Genomic DNA, 16,339 nt, shown 5'->3' with positions numbered 1-16,339 from the left:
GTTACCTTCCTAGTAGGGTCTCCCCTGGCACCTTGCCTCAGGGGTGGGGTCAGGCTTGGATTGACACAAAGACCTTGATGGAGCAGCACCAGATTGTGAACGCTCACCTCCCAGGAAAGGGAAACTGGAACACACCCGAGGGGTCAGGCCTAGAGAAGGAGCTCACCTCCCAGGAAAGGGAAACTGGAACACACCCGAGGGGTCAGGCCTAGAGAAGGAGCTCACCTCCCAGGAAAGGGAAACTGGGACACACCTGAGGGGTCAGGCCTAGAAAAGGAGCTCACCTCCCAGGAAAGGGAAACTGGGACACACCCGAGGGCTCAGGCCTAGAGAAGGAGCTCACCTCCCAGGAAAGGGAAACTGGGACACACCCGAGGGGTCAGGCCTAGAGAAGGAGCTCACCTTAGAGATAGGAGGAGGAGCTCCTGGGAGGTGGCCCCAGTCCAGTTACTGTCCTCTTGTTCATTTACAGGAATTGTTGTGGAGGAAATGAAGTAAAGGACTGTATGGGCTCTATTTTAGGAGTTAAGCTGTCACTACTCTGGAGTGCCGGCCAGAGCACTACTTGGGCCAGGATGAATGTGCAGATGGATGGAGAGAATGAGGAGGCAAGGGTTGACGTTTAGGTTTGTATTGAACATCAGATGAATACAGGATGACAAAAGGTGTGACACGTATTATATAGGTGTGTCTGTGTGGTCTTTCTGCATAAACGCACACTTGACAGGAATCACACACACTTTGCATGAAGCATTCACCAGGAGAAACGAACTTCTGAGACCATGTCTAACTCTACTGGCGGTACGAGCACATAACAGGCTGCAGTGCCCCCTGGTGGACACTCCGAAACTACAACCAAATAACGCATTAAACTAAAACAGCCTTATTCAGACGTAGAAAGAACTGAAACAGAGGGGCCTTTTGTACAGCCGCCCCCAAATGTATGAAGTACATTTGCTCACAACAAAAGGTTACCACTAACAAAAACTCAAGGCGACTGTCCACTGGCTTCTCCTGGGAGGGCTGGCAGGATCACCAACCGGGCGACAGGTCGGGTGAAGGTCCTGTCCTTTACCTTGATGTCGGCTGACCGGATGTGGCCATCCGCACTGGGGTGAACCTTGGAGATGCGACCAATGAGCCAGGAAGCCCGTGGCAACTGTGGATCCACGATCATCGCTACAGAGTCTTTGGTGATGTCCGCAGAGGATGACTGCCATTTCTGACGGGACTGCAGACCAGGAAGATACAGCCGGATGAAACGGGACCAGAAGTGGTCGGTCAGCACCTGTGAATGCTTCCACCTCCGGCGACTCAGGATCTCTTCTTTCGGGTAGACCACTTGGGGGAGTGACCCATTTGGCCGCCCCATCAAAAGACAGTTGGGGGTCACTGGATCAGGATCGCTGACGTCGGATGGGACGTAGCCCAGAGGTTTTGAGTTCAAGATGCCCTCCACCTCCACTAGGACTGTACGGAGGACTTCTTCTTGCAGGGGTTGAGCTCCAACTGTAGTGTAGAGCGCCGTCTTGACTGATCGGATCTCTCGCTCCCACACTCCCCCAAAGTGAGGAGCTGCAGGAGGATTAAAATGGAAGCTGATCTTCTGAGGAGCGAGGAGCCTTTGCAGGTCGGAGGTCATGGCGGCGAAGGCTGCTTGAAGTTCACTCTCTCCGCCGCGGAAGTTAGTGCCGCGATCTGAGTAAAGCTCTGCCGGGGTTCCTCTCCGGGCAATGAACCGTCGGAGTGCCATGAGGAAGGCATCGGTATCGATGGAGGTGAGAACATCCAGGTGAACGGCTCGGGTGGTAAGGCACTTGAAGATGATACCCCACCTCTTCTCCACGCGGCGTCCTAATTTTACTTCGAATGGTCCGAAGCAGTCCATTCCTGTCGAGTAGAACACAGGCTTGTAAAGGCGGAGGCGAGCGACTGGCAGATCAGCCATCTTGGGGACTGTAGGTCGGGATCTCCATCGGCGACACTCAGTACAGGTTCGCTGGAAGCGTCGAACTGCTTCCCGGCCTCTCAGGATCCAGTAGGAACGTCGGATCTCCGCGAAGACCCTCTCTGGTCCTGGGTGTAGCAGGCGATTGTCGAAGTCCTGAATGAGCAGACGGGTGACTGGGTGTGTTGGATCCAAGACAACTGGATGGAGACTGGAGTAGGCAAGATCCTCAGAGCGACGAAGACGTCCACCTACTCGAATTACCTCACTCTCAGAGTCGAACTCAGGGGCGAGAGCAATGAGACGACTGCTACGGCTGATAGATTTGCCTGACTTGAGGAGACGGTACTCATCAGGAAAGCTCTCCTGTTGAGCTCTTCTCAGGACCACGATTTCTGCCTGACGATAGTCTTCAGCAGAAGGTGTTCTGTCTCCGGTGGCCGCCCCGTGCACCTGCGTGATGGTAGCTTCCAACACCTGCATCCAGGTGTCATACTCGCTGAAGCTCGGTGTGGCAGGGTGAGCTGTTGTAGAAACTCCGCAGAAAATGTCTTTACGGAGCTCTGCAGGATCGGGAGGCTGAGTACTGGGGCTGCTTGGCTCCGAGGGCCACTGGTCTTGGGGTAGGAGCAGGAAAGGAGGACCTTGGCTCCACCGGTTTGGTCTACTCAACTCCAGAAGCGACTTTCCCCGGGTTATGTCGTCAGCGGGGTTCTGGGCTGAGTCGACATAGCGCCAAGAATGAAGGTGGGTGAGCTCTTGGATCTCGGCTATGCGGGTGCCTACGAAAATCTTGAAGCGGCATGACTCAGAACTCAGCCAGGTGAGTACTGTAGTGGAATCCGACCACAGCACTGTTCGCTTGATGTCTAGGCTGAGCTCATTCTCGAGGAGACTGCAGAGACGAGCTCCGCAGAGGGCACCACACAGTTCGAGTCTGGGCATGGAGAGCACACGTTTGGGGGCTACTCTTGAGCGTGCCAGCAGGAAAGCCAGATGTGCGCTCCCATCACTCATCACGGTTCTCAGGTAGACCACAGTGCCATAGGCCTGTTCGGAGGCATCACAAAATATGTGAATCTCCCTCTCTTCGACAGACTCGGTGAGGTGTGATGGCAGGTAAGGGCGGGGCAGCAGGACTTGAGGGAGGTACTGCAACTCTTCCTCCCAGGTTCTCCACTGCTGCAATAGTTCTGATGGTAGCTGCGGGTCATCCCAGCCTCTTTGTTGATCCCAAAGGCGTCTCACCAGCATTTTGGCCCGGGTGGTGTAAGGAAGGATGAAGCCTAAGGGGTCGTATTGGCTTGCGAGGACTTTATAGATGTTCCTCATGGTGGGGACGCCATAGCTGATAGGGCGGTGCTTGTAGGTCAAGGTGTCGATGGGGAAGTGCCAGCTAAGGCCCAAAGTTGGTTCAGAAGTGTCTGTCTTTTCTTGGGCAAGCCACAATTCTGCACTGGTGGATCTGAGGTCTTCGGGGAGGTGGCTGATAGCGCTGGGTTCGTTACTAGCCCACTGACGGAGGACAAATCCAGCAGTAGACAAGAGGGCTCTTAACTTGTCTACCAAGCCCCGTGCTTCTTCTGGGGTGGGCACACTCTGGAGAAGGTTATCGACATAGAAGCACTGTCCAACAGAATGATGGAGCTGATCATCGGCTTGGGCGTGGTTCTTTGTGTGGCGCTGCAAGGCGTAAGTCGCACAACAAGGGCTACAAGTTGTGCCGAAAGGAAGAACTTGCCACTCGAACACTGCAACCGGTTCTTCTGGGTGTAGGTCGCGCCACACAAAACGGAGGAGGGAGCGGTCCTCAGGGCGAAGGCGAATCTGGTGGAACATGCCTTTTATGTCGCCACTGACTGCCACCGCATGCTCCCGGAACCGCAGGAGGACACCGAGGAGGGATGCACTTAAGGCAGGGCCAGGTAGGAGCTGGTCATTAAGGGTTTGGCCCTGAAACTGGAATGAACAGTTGAACACAAGGCGATGTTTGCCATTGTGGCTAACAAGGTGGTGTGGGATGTACCACGACTCCTCTGACTGGGTAACTTCTGAAGGGGACAACTTCACCACAGAACCTGCATGGATCAACTTCTCTATTTCTGTGCTGTAAATCTTAGCTCGCTCAGGGTCCTTTTGCAGGCGCCTCTCTACGCCTCTCAGACTGGGCAGGACAGCAGCAGGGGTAGCCTTGAGGGGTGGCATGTTCTTACGGCGAAGAAGCGGGGTGGCGTAGCGGAGGGTACCCTCTACATCCACACGAACTGTCTTGAGCTCAAGCAGGTCAACAGCGTAATTATCCTCTCTTGAGCGGGTAACTATCTTGCCTTCCTTCACTGGAATAACATCTGCCTGCCATAGCTTCTCTACGTGTTTCAGTAGCTCACTGACCTGAGGGGCTGTGGTGGTTGTGAGGAGACACTGTTGTGGTGAGGAGGAAGAACAGATGAGACTGGAGGGACCCTGTAATGTCCACCCTAATCTGGTGCGCATTGCAGCGGGACCACCTGGGGGGCCAAGACGGACAGCTTCGGTTGGAGTGATAAGCTGTGGGTGGTCGCTTCCGATGAGTAGTAGGGGTTTGACCTTCATGAAGGGCTGGATGGGCAGGCCTCGGAGGTGCTTATACTTCCGCTGAAGTGACTCAACTGGGTAACTGTGCTCAGCTAAGTCAATGCGGGTGGCGGTGAAGGCGTTAGCGACCCTATACTTCTGCTTAGGTTCACCACCAGTGGAGATGTCAAAGGAAACACATGCACCCTGTAGGGTCTGCACATCTTGTCTAATGGTGCGCAGAGGAAGTCTCTCGGGAGTGCCCTGGAGGTTTAGCTTCCGGGCAGCGGTGGGCAGCAGCATGGTCCTCTCGGACCCGTCGTCCAAGACAGCATGGGTGCTCAGAGCCTTGCCATTATGGTGAAGGATGACTGGGACGACCTTTAGCAGGACTCTACCGCTCTCTGTCGGTCGGTCGAGGTACAGAACACCAGTGGAATTCTCATTTCCCGGAGTGGCAACAGCAGCTGGAACAGGTGACCTCTGTGGCCTACAGTTAACTTGGTGAAGAACCTGCAGGTGGTGACCCTGACAAATGTTACAGGGCTTCTTAAGGGTGCACTGTGCTGCCTGATGGGACCGTGCACAGCGCCAGCACCTCTTGTTGGCCTTGATCCAGTCAGTGAGCTGTTCTTGGCTTAGCTTGATGACCTCTGTACACTGACTCAGGTGGTGAGCACGGTTGTCACAGTAAGCACAGTATGGCTGCTGCTTTGGCTTGCTAGGGGTGTTAGCTGGTGGCAGGGGTGAGCCTTTTGCCCCATGGAGCACAGTGGTGGAGCGCTTAGGGGGTCTGGTATCAGGCTTCTCTTTAGCACCTCGCTGAGTGGGCAGGCCGTCAAAATCCTGACACCACGACTCGTACTTCAACCATGTGGCTAGGTCTTCTAGGGTGTACGTTTGGCCAGAGCGGTTGAACATGCACCGACGAAACTCCGCTCTCTGCTCTGTGGGAAGCTTACTCAGGAGTCGAGCCACGTGAGAGCCGCATTGAAGCTCAACTTCACCATCATGGCCTAAAGTCTTTAACATACCAACAAGTGACTGTATCTGGAGGGCAAACCGCTCGAATGCCACCACATCCCCTCTGCGGATGTCAGGTGAGTCCATCACCGCTGCGATTCTTCTCAGGGCAAGCTGGTGGGGCTGACCCAGCTTCTCATTGAGAGCATTCATGGTGTCACTGAAGGGGGTGGTAGAGTGAAGGTAGGCATCAGCTATTAACTTTGCCTCCTCCAGGTGCAGGTGGTCTAACAAGACTTGATACTTGAAGAGCTCTGAGCTCTCAGGAGGCAACAAGTTCTCCAGTGCCATCTTCAGCCTTGCAAATTCCCCAGGATCCCTGTGCAATAGCTTGGGAATGCTTGGTCGAGGCCCCCTGTAGGTGAACTCTGAAACTGCGACTGGTCTCGGGGGTCTCTGGGCCTGTGATGACCTCCACCCTGAATCCGGAGGGGGTGGATGCAATAATACAGCGGGCTGGGGGTTTGCTCTAGGGGGTGGCACTGGAGGAAGGGTAGTCTTGGGCTGGGGTGAGACCATTGGCTTGGGCACAAAGGGTGGGTTAATACGGCTCTGCTGTGCAGCCAAAGACTCCCTCTTCAGGTTCTGAAGCTCAATCATCATGATATCCAGACGATCTACAACTGGACTGGGTACCGGTTCCTCTTTAAACTCAACTGGGGGTGGGGGTAGAGACGGGGTGGTAGGGAACTGCAGCAACCACTGGTGAGGGGGAATGCTGCAGACTCTCAGCACGGTTCAGCAGCTGCTGCATACTGGCATAAAGGGCCTGAAAATCCTCCAATCCCGCTTTCATCCGTTCCTGGGATTTCTGAAGCAGATGTCTCTCACGTTGCATCTCCTGTAGTTCTGCCCTCATATGTGTGGCATAGCCTGGTGAGAGCTCGCTATGATGTTCAAACATGGGGGGAAGGGCAGGGGCATAGGTAGCGCCAACTAGTGGTAGTGTTATCTCACCATCCTCAGGGTGACGCACCTCATGCCTGGGTAGATCGATCTCATAGTCTTCATAACGAAGGGGCAGGCGTACATTGCGTCGAGGGCGTGCACCGAGGGCTGCAAAATCCTGAACATCATCCATCTTGAGAGGGCAGAGACAGCTTATCCGGCTCGAAGGACCATTTATTGTTGTGGAGGAAATGAAGTAAAGGACTGTATGGGCTCTATTTTAGGAGTTAAGCTGTCACTACTCTGGAGTGCCGGCCAGAGCACTACTTGGGCCAGGATGAATGTGCAGATGGATGGAGAGAATGAGGAGGCAAGGGTTGACGTTTAGGTTTGTATTGAACATCAGATGAATACAGGATGACAAAAGGTGTGACACGTATTATATAGGTGTGTCTGTGTGGTCTTTCTGCATAAACGCACACTTGACAGGAATCACACACACTTTGCATGAAGCATTCACCAGGAGAAACGAACTTCTGAGACCATGTCTAACTCTACTGGCGGTACGAGCACATAACAGGCTGCAGTGCCCCCTGGTGGACACTCCGAAACTACAACCAAATAACGCATTAAACTAAAACAGCCTTATTCAGACGTAGAAAGAACTGAAACAGAGGGGCCTTTTGTACAGGAATCTCAATTAATCCGTCTTTATTAAAATGTGCACTCTTTCCACCTTAAAGCCTTTCACTCTTTGCTTTGGCCTCTAAAACCTGGAGACATTTAAACTCTTTGAGCAGCTCTCACAGGACTTGAACATATGATCTGAGTCCCAAAGCAGTTTATTGCCCCTCTGAGCGATGCCTCCGCTGCTTTGTGCTGCTTTCTTGGCACTTTTTACCTGAGACTGATGAGCACAGACACTATCTTTTAGTCTTCCAACATGTTTTCTGTGAAGCAGCTTTGCTCATCAACTGTCTCTGCTTTGTTCAGCTGCTCGGTGTTCTGTCTCATGCTCTGTATCCCAATAAAGTCTCAGACTCGTTGGTTTCAAACTTTGAACACTGAAAAAGATTGAGTGGAACCTGGAAAAGGCTTGAACTCAGTCCCTATGAAAAGAAAATGAAAAGAGAAAGTTTAGGATTCAACCTTTCAGTGTGTAGTTGGTGCATGTAGTTGTCTTATCCACCAGGGACCTCACATTTCCCCTGATGATCGAGGGAAGAAATGCTTTAAACTTCCTCCTCCTTTTCCTCCAGGTTGTTCCTGCTCTGCATCCTAGACGTCTCCTCTTCAGCTCATCCAGATTTGGGGTATTTTTCCAGCCATTTCTTGGGCTTTTGTGAAGCTCAGTTAGCTGCACCAACAGGTGAACAACTTTCCCATTGCTACGGTTACGCATCATAACAGATGTGAAAACCTACCAGAGTGACCAGCAGAGGTCCTTCCAGCAGCATCCACACCAGCTCAGAAACATGTTTCAGAGGTCTCTGTTTTCACACAGAAAATCTGAAGAAGATGCAAAGAATTCTGGGATAATGGTGCTGACCTGGTTCGGTTCCACCTGAACCCAAAACATTTCATCCGGAGTCAAAAGCTTCCATCCAATATGTATCATCAATCTACATTTATAAATAACTAAAGCCGACACATGAGTTTATCATTTTATTTTTTGAACTAGAATTATATTACGGTGGAATTCTGCAGTTAAAGAAAGAGGAAAACCTCCATTTAACCAGGAGTTACAGCAGATTAAATCTATAAGTTAGTGTAAATATAAATATATATGGTGAAAAACACTAACTTGATGGTCACACCGGAGGAAACTCAGGTATTCTGCAGAAGCACAGGAGTTCATCCCCTTCAGATCATGAATATCTGACGCTGATTGCAGCTTTTAAAAGAATCAATGAGAAATCCCCAGTGAGACGACGCTGCCACCAGAAGGTCAGATTGGAACATTACACTATTGTTTGGATCCAGCACTGTGTTCTTCAACAACCTTCAGTTTTACAGATCATTACGGAGGTGGAAAAAGTGAACACAAACTCCTGAAAAACACTGAAGCACAGAAGCAGCGCTCAGTGTGCTTTGGCAGCAGGAACCCCAGAAAGACTTCTGGGGACTGAGGGGATTTTCCTCATTTTTACGTCCCTTCATTCATTTGCCTTTTTCAAGCACTTGTTATTACTTATTTGAATTGGCTGATGTGACAATTCTTCATGCTGCTTCCTGCTTTTGATTAGTTTCAGGTGTAGTCTGAGTAAGAGGAGAGAATAATGCAAAACAAGAAACTGCAGCACTGATCAGACACGGCTGGATCTCAGCAGGAAACACTCCCTGAGAACCAGATCTAACGTGTGACTTCCACTGTGAGTCAGCTCAGTTACAAACTGGGTTTAACTTCTGAGGTTGGTCTCTGACTGAGAGACAGTCTCTGTCACGCTAACAGCCCCCCCGGCTGGCTCGCCATGTTTCGCCACATATACACAACATGACGGGGTTCATTCGGGGGAGGTGACTTCACTGATGACCATCTGCATTCAGGAAGACCGTCCTGCATAACATTCAGTGGCTACAGCGACTGTCTTGCATTTCTGGTGGCTACTTACTGTTCAGCCAGGACCATAGCTTAAGTCATGAGCATCATACAGCTGTCTGGGAAGTACAGGGAACAACTCCAAACCTTTTTCAGACTGCGTTAAAGATTTCTGGGTCTTTGGGGAAGATGATAAGGGTCAACTTTCCCTCGTAACCAAATACACATTTTCTTTAAAAATATCTGTGTAGCAAGAACATGAAAAGCATGAGAAAAGTTAACATCTGACCTTTAATGAAATGCAGAACAATGAAATACAGACGAGTGTAAAGCTCGACTTCACATCAAACTGAAATGATATATTGCTTCTTCAGAGGTTTACAGAAATACCAACAGCTGGTGCAAAGCTACTTTGTGGATCTTAACTTTAAACAAAACAAATATGTGCAGTATAACAGAATAAACATGTTTCTACTTTCAAACAGACTGCATTTTGTTCTGTCCATCAACTCACAATTGATGCCATGTTTGTCTTGAACGTCGGGAGATCCGTCCCCAGTTAAAGCAATCCCAACAAATTATAAAGCACTTTCAATGGTTCTTCAAACATGTGCTCCCCACAGAACATTAAGAACTAAAGACCTGATAAGAGAAGGTGGTAATCCACAAAGAAGATTTTTAATCTGAACAAAGGCAAGGCTTCTGATTGGTAGTTCCTGTTGCTGCTCCCAGGTGAATGTTTGCTTATCTGCCGTAAAAATTGTTGTTGATTTCAGCTAATCATTTCTCTGCAGTGTGACTACGTTGGTGTCTCTTTAGATGAGATAATGTAGTGAAAGCTGCCCTACACTGACCACAGCTGAAAGGTTTCTCTCCTGTGTGAATGCGTTGGTGTGTCTTTAGATTATTTAATGTAGTGAAAGCTGCCCCACACTGACCACAGCTGTATGGCTTCTCTCCTGTGTGAATACGTTGGTGTGTCTTTAGATCAGATAATGTAGTGAAAGCTGCCCCACACTGACCACAGCTGTATGGCTTCTCTCCTGTGTGAATACGTTGGTGTCTCTTTAGACTACCTAATTCAGTGAAAGCTGCCCCACACTGACCACAGCTGTATGGCTTCTCTCCTGTGTGAATACGTTGGTGTCTCTTTAGACTACCTAATGTAGTGAAAGCTGCCCCACACTGACCACAGCTGAAAGGTTTCTCTCCTGTGTGAATACGTTGGTGTGTCTTTAGATTACCTAAGCTAGTGAAAGCTGCCCCACACTGACCACAGATGAAAGGTTTCACTCCTGTGTGAATACGTTGGTGTCTCTTTACACTAGATAATGTAGTGAAAGCTGCCCCACACTGGCCACAGATGAAAGGTTTCTCTCCTGTGTGAATACGTTGGTGTGCCTTTAGATGAGATGATGTAGTGAAAGCTGCCCCACACTGACCACAGATGAAAGGTTTCTCTGCAGTGTGAGAACGTTGGTGTGTCTTTAGATTACCTAATGTAGTGAAAGCTGCCCCACACTGACCACAGCTGTATGGCTTCTCTCCTGTGTGAATACGTTGGTGTGTCTTTAGATCAGATAATGTAGTGAAAGCTGCCCCACACTGACCACAGCTGTATGGCTTCTCTCCTGTGTGTATACGTTGGTGTCTCTTTAGACTACCTAATTCAGTGAAAGCTGCCCCACACTGACCACAGCTGTATGGCTTCTCTCCAGTGTGAATACGTTGGTGTGCCTTTAGACTACCTAATGTAGTAAAAGCTGCCCCACACTGACCACAGCTGTATGGCTTCTCTCCTGTGTGAATACGTTGGTGTCTCTTTAGGTGACCTAATTCAGTGAAAGCTGCCTCACACTGACCACAGCTGTATGGCTTCTCTCCTGTGTGAATGCGTTGGTGTCTCTTTAGATGAAATAATGTAGTGAAAGCTGCCCCACACTGACCACAGCTGTATGGCTTCTCTCCAGTATGAATTATCTGATGATACCTCAGATTTGATCGTTTGATAACTTTCCCACAGTCCTTACAGCAGTGCCATCTGGATCTCTCTTGGGCTCTACGTTTCTGCAATGACAGAGAGGAAGAAGACTTAGATCCTTTTGAAGTTCACACAAAAGATTTCTCTAAGCTAACCTACGCTAACCAACATATTCTATCTAGAGCTGGACAGACCGAGCCACACAGGTCTCAATATCTCAGATCAAACGTGAACACTGAGGGTGCGTTTATAAGTGCCCTCAGCTATCAGCACTGTGCTCTGATGTGTTCTACACATGTTCAGCTTTTTAAGCAGTAAACTCTTGCATTTTGCTCTTTTACTAATTCTTTTTGTCATGATGAAACTCTGAAAAGGAACTTGAGCTACAATATTTCAGATAGATAGATAGATAGATAATAACGTCTCATAACGTCCACGCCTTGTAGCGGTGTGAGGGCTTGCGTGTCTCAATGACCCCAAGAGCTATGCCAGCGGGAGTGCCTCAATGATTAGCACCCCCGGCAGGGTCACCCATGCTGGACAGGTCAAAGGGTAGAGGCCAGACAAAATGTGGACCACCTCACCTCGAAGGTAAAAAGGGTTAGCGTAGGGCCAACTACCTTATCTAGAAAAATACAGTTACAGAAGCACCGATGATAAGAATCCAAGAAACACAAGTAGAAACAAGGACATCACTTTACTTATGGGCGACCTCAATGCCAAGATAGGGTCAGATAACACAGGCCATGAAGAGGTAATGGGAACACAAGGGCTAGGTAAGATGAACGAGAATGGGGAAAGATTTGCAGATCTGTGTTCGCTCAATCAACTAGTGATAGGAGGCAGCATCTTTATGCACAAACGAATCCACAAAGCCACATGGAGATCACCCGACCACGTCACAGAAAACCAGATCGACCACATGTGCATCAACCGGAAGTTCCGACGGCTGTGGAGTGATGTAAGGGTGATGAGGGGGGCAGATGTGTCATCAGACCACCACCTTATTGTGACGTCAGCACGGCTGAGGCTGAAGAAACACTCCACAAACACCAATCCACGTAAAAGATTCAATGTAGGCCTGCTCAAGGATAAGGACATCCAGACAGCATTCAAACTCAGCATTTCAAACAGGTTTCAGCCACTGCAGGAACTCTTTAAAGAGGAGGATACAGATATTGAGAACCAGTGGCAACAGGCCACAAAGGGCTGGCTGGAGGTCTTGGGCAAGACGAAACAACATCACAAGGAGTGGATGACCTTCCACACTATGAAGAAGCTAGAAAGGAGGAAACAAAAGAAAGAGGTATTGAACACAAGCCGGACAAGATCAGAGAAGGCAAGGGCACAGGAGGCCTACACAGCAGCAGACAAGGAAGTTAAAAAGAGCATCAAAAAGGACAAAAGAGACCACTTTGAGGACCTAGCCAAGCAGGCAGAGGAAGCTGCAGGGAAGGGAAACCTGAGGGAGCTCTACATGACGACAAGAAAGCTAGCAGGTAAATTCCAACAAGTAGAGAAACCAGTTAAGGACGAAGAGGGCAACCCACTTACAACAACAGAACAGCAACTTAGAAGATGGGCAGAACACTTTAATGAGCTATTAAACAGACCAGCCCCAGAGGCACCTCCAGATATACCACCTGCAAACAGAGAGCTACCTATCAACACGGGAAAACCTACAAAGGTAGAGGTCAAGAAGGCCATCATGTCTTACCCAGGCTCCGCCCTCGCAGTGACGCAACACCTTCGGCTCTGCTACACTTACTCAGGCAAACTGCTCATTCAGGTGGATTCGAGTTCCCGAAAAAATGGGAACTCCACCCACTTTGTCGGGAAGCAATCAACTTTGAGCAGCGCCAACCAAGGCGGGTTCAAGGTAGTGACGTGGTTGAACTGCCACTCAACCGATGGATTGTACACGGAAGCGCTTCATTCAATATCACATGGAGCAGCATCAAGCTTTTGACACTGCTGTAGATGCTGTAATGAAAGTGTTCGACGGGAGATTCTCGTTAAAAATCGAGCAAAGAACAGCCCTTGAATCGTTTCTTGACAGGAAAGACGTTTTCGCCTGGCTTGCTCCCTACTGACTTTGTTAAGAGTTTAATCTCCCAGTTAGCCCCGCTGGTAGCTAAATCATACGTCAGAGGAAAGAGTGGTGTGATTGACTTAAGCTTAGGCACAGCCTTTTCTGGCCACAACCAGTAGCAACCCGAGGGAGGCGGGTTGACCAGGCCATTTCGAATCGTATTCGTTATGGTCTTGGTCAGACCAGAATCTCGAAGAGATTTGAAAGTCTATGTTAACCAGGCTAATCATGTCTCTAAAGAACGGGAAGTCAGCAGGACCAGATGAAGTACCAGCAGAGGCCCTCAAGGCGGACATAGTGAGCTCAGTCAACATACTGCACAGCCTTTTCAGTAGGATTTGGGAAGAGGAGCATGTTCCCCTGGAGTGGAGGGAGGGCATACTCGTTAAGGCGGTAGTATGGTTGCCGCGTCTGTCACGGCGGTGTCGCACCGTGACGTCAAAATGACGTTTCAGGCCTGGCGCTTCCCTTGAAAAGACGGCGCAGCGCGGTGTCGTGCACCAGTCGATTTTTGTAACTTGGCGGCGCCGAGCACAACGAACCGGATGGACCGATGTGAGACCAGGCTAAGTGGGGAGGTGCGTTTGTACAGCAGCTGTACGAAACTGCAGTGAAACAGCACAGGGAGCACGTAAACTCCCCAAACTGGTGCACAGAGATTGGCAGAACTTTGGGGAAAGAGGGAGAGTTCTGTAAGAATGTGTGGAAGAAGCTACGGGACAGATACGTGAAGGCAAAGAAGAGGGCAGAGACTCTGTTGATGCCGGGGGCTTCAAACCTTCACCTCTTTTAACTGAATTAAAAAATTAAAATGATCCGAAAACTGCCGCAGTATCATTAATTACAGTATTCCTGCTCTTGACAGCGGCATTGTTTTCTTCTCCCCTTTCGTGGTTGTAGAGTAGAGGTAACCTTCACGTAGCAGCGCCACCTCTGTGACGGAGAAAATTGCAACTACTGGCGCGCAACAACTTGCGCCACTATATAGGGTCCTATGGCGGGCACGAACTCGTGACGTCATCAACACCGCTCGCGCGAGCAGACGCGGCAACCATGCTAGAGCCTTAAAACTACCGAAGAAGGGGTATCTTGGTAAGTGTAACAACTATAGGGATTATGCTACTGTCAACAGCAGGGAAAGTGTTCAACAGAATTGTCCTGGAGAGAATGAGGGATGTAGTGGATGTCAAGCTGCGAGATGAACAGGCAGGTTTCCGGAAGAACAGGTCCTGTGCTGACCAGTTTGCCAGCCTACGCATCATAATAGAACAGTCACTGAATTGAACTCTCCTCTCTACATCAATTTCATAGACTACGAGAAGGCCTTTGATAGCATAGATAGAGACACCTTGTGGAAGTTGCTGCGGCACTACGGGATACCAGAGAAGTTTGTATCTCTAATCCGGAACACATATAAGGACATGAAATGCAGAGTAGCCCATGCAGGACAGCTAACAGAGAGCTTTAATGTGAAGACAGGAGTACGTCAGGGATGTTTACTGTCGCCATTTCTTTTCATACTGGTTATTGACTGGATTATGAGGACTACTACTAGAGGAGGGAGAAATGGGATCCAGTGGACACTTTGGATACAGCTGGAGGATTTAGATTTTGCCAACGACCTGGCACTCCTCTCACACAACCACAAACAAATGCAAGATAAAACAGCCCATCTGGACAACATCAATCAGTACAGGACTCAAGATCAGCAAAAAGAAGACTGAACTCATGAAGATTAACATTACAAACAGCACACCAGTCACAATTGGAGGGGAAGAGGTGAAGGAGACAGAGTCCTTTGTGTACTTGGGAAGTGTGGTTGACCGGCAGGGGGGCACGGATAGGGATGTAACAGCCAGGATAGGGAAAGCAAGAGCAGCCTTCATCATGCTTAGGAACGTCTGGGCCTCCAGAGTGATTCGCATAGCCACCAAACTCCGGATCTTCAACTCCAATGTCAAGTCAGTATTGCTCTACGGATCCGAGACATGGAGAACCACAAAAACAACACAACACAGGATACAAACATTTATAAACACTTGTCTGAGAAGGATCTTTAAGATTAAGTGGTCAGACAAGATCAGCAACCTGGAGCTGTGGGATAGAGCAGGACAAAACCCGGTGGGAAGCCAGATCCTCAAGAGGAAATGGTCTTGGATAGGGCACACCCTTAGGAAGACACCATCCAGCATCACAAACCAGGCACTAACCTGGAATCCACAGGGTAAACGAAAGAGAGGAAGGCCAAAAAACAGCTGGAGAACAGACACAGAGGAGGAGATGAGGAGCATAGGCAACAGCCGGCAAGACCTAAGGAAGAAGGCCCAGAGATGAGTGCAGTGGAAGGGTGGGGGGGGGGGGGGGGGGGGGGGAAGAGAGAACCGCTGGTTTAAAGGAATAAAAGTAACAGCGGTGGTAATACATGACATTCTTTACACTAAGCCTCTGTTCCAGCTTACAACTCAGAGGTCTGCAGCCATTCAGCTCAACAGCCATCAGGGAAACACAGTCCATTTTAACTCAACCTGTTTCTCTTTGTTAAAACAACTCTACAAACCTGTCATCTAACCATTAAAGACCCAGAATATTACCACCCATCCATCCATCCATTATCTATACCGCTGAATCCGTCGATCGGGTCGCGGGGGGGCTGGAGCCTATCCCAGCAGTCAATGGGCGAGAGGCGGGGTACACCCTGGACAGGCCGCCAGTCCATCGCAGGGCCACATAGAGATATGAATATTACCACCACCAGGTTCAATTCATGTAACCCAGAGTAACCCAGAGACTTTAAACACAAAATGAAGATTAGCTCCTGAACCTCTCAAATCTGCAGACAGAGCCAGAAAAAGTCCCACCACAACAATCTGCCCGCTGATTTTCTTCCAGCAGATCATTCAGCCTGCAGCACGTTGAGTCTGAGCACATCTGGATCTGCAGCTCAGAGAGAGGAGATGAAACCAGGAAACACTTTGCTGTTTTTAACCAGGAAAAACACAAACTGAGCAAATGGAACATTTATTAACCCCTTAACGTTTTTATGTCCCGCCGGCGGGACGTTGCACACTTCAGCGCAAATCCGGGGTTTTCCTCAGCCCGCCTTTATATGTACCTACATATGTTATATACTGTTGGAAAGCTAAGGGTCTTGTGATTCCAATGATGTATCCAGGATACAATCAGAACTGTGGACGCAGTTAACACTCATGTAAAACCAGTCGCAACAAAAAAAAAAGTGTCAAAGTCACCTATAAAGCCTCACAGTATTCTAAGAAAAGAAACAATTCCAATAAAAACGGTCCTGTCACGTTGGCA

General features: G+C 49.4%; 1 protein-coding gene and 1 pseudogene across 1 annotated transcript; one reads left to right on the top strand and one right to left on the bottom strand.

Annotated features, from left to right (window-relative positions):
• Window positions 1-9,731: 9,731 nt before the first annotated feature.
• LOC142369474 (uncharacterized) lies at window positions 9,732-11,467 on the bottom strand. The gene is made up of 2 exons (XM_075451824.1): window positions 11,456-11,467; window positions 9,732-11,018 (listed from the first exon to the last, which is right to left on the bottom strand). The coding sequence occupies exons 1-2, from the start codon at window positions 11,465-11,467 to the stop codon at window positions 9,732-9,734; spliced, it is 1,299 nt and encodes a 432-aa protein (XP_075307939.1).
• A 33-nt stretch (window positions 11,468-11,500) lies between these two features.
• LOC142369473 (uncharacterized) lies at window positions 11,501-15,358 on the top strand (annotated as a pseudogene).
• Window positions 15,359-16,339: the final 981 nt, after the last annotated feature.

The sequence above is a fragment of the Odontesthes bonariensis genome, chromosome 19 (genome assembly GCF_027942865.1).
Source record: "Odontesthes bonariensis isolate fOdoBon6 chromosome 19, fOdoBon6.hap1, whole genome shotgun sequence".
Classification (NCBI taxonomy): domain Eukaryota; kingdom Metazoa; phylum Chordata; class Actinopteri; order Atheriniformes; family Atherinopsidae; genus Odontesthes; species Odontesthes bonariensis.
The sequence above is the reverse complement of the archived record's forward strand: the minus strand, read 5'-3'. Positions and strand labels throughout refer to the sequence as shown.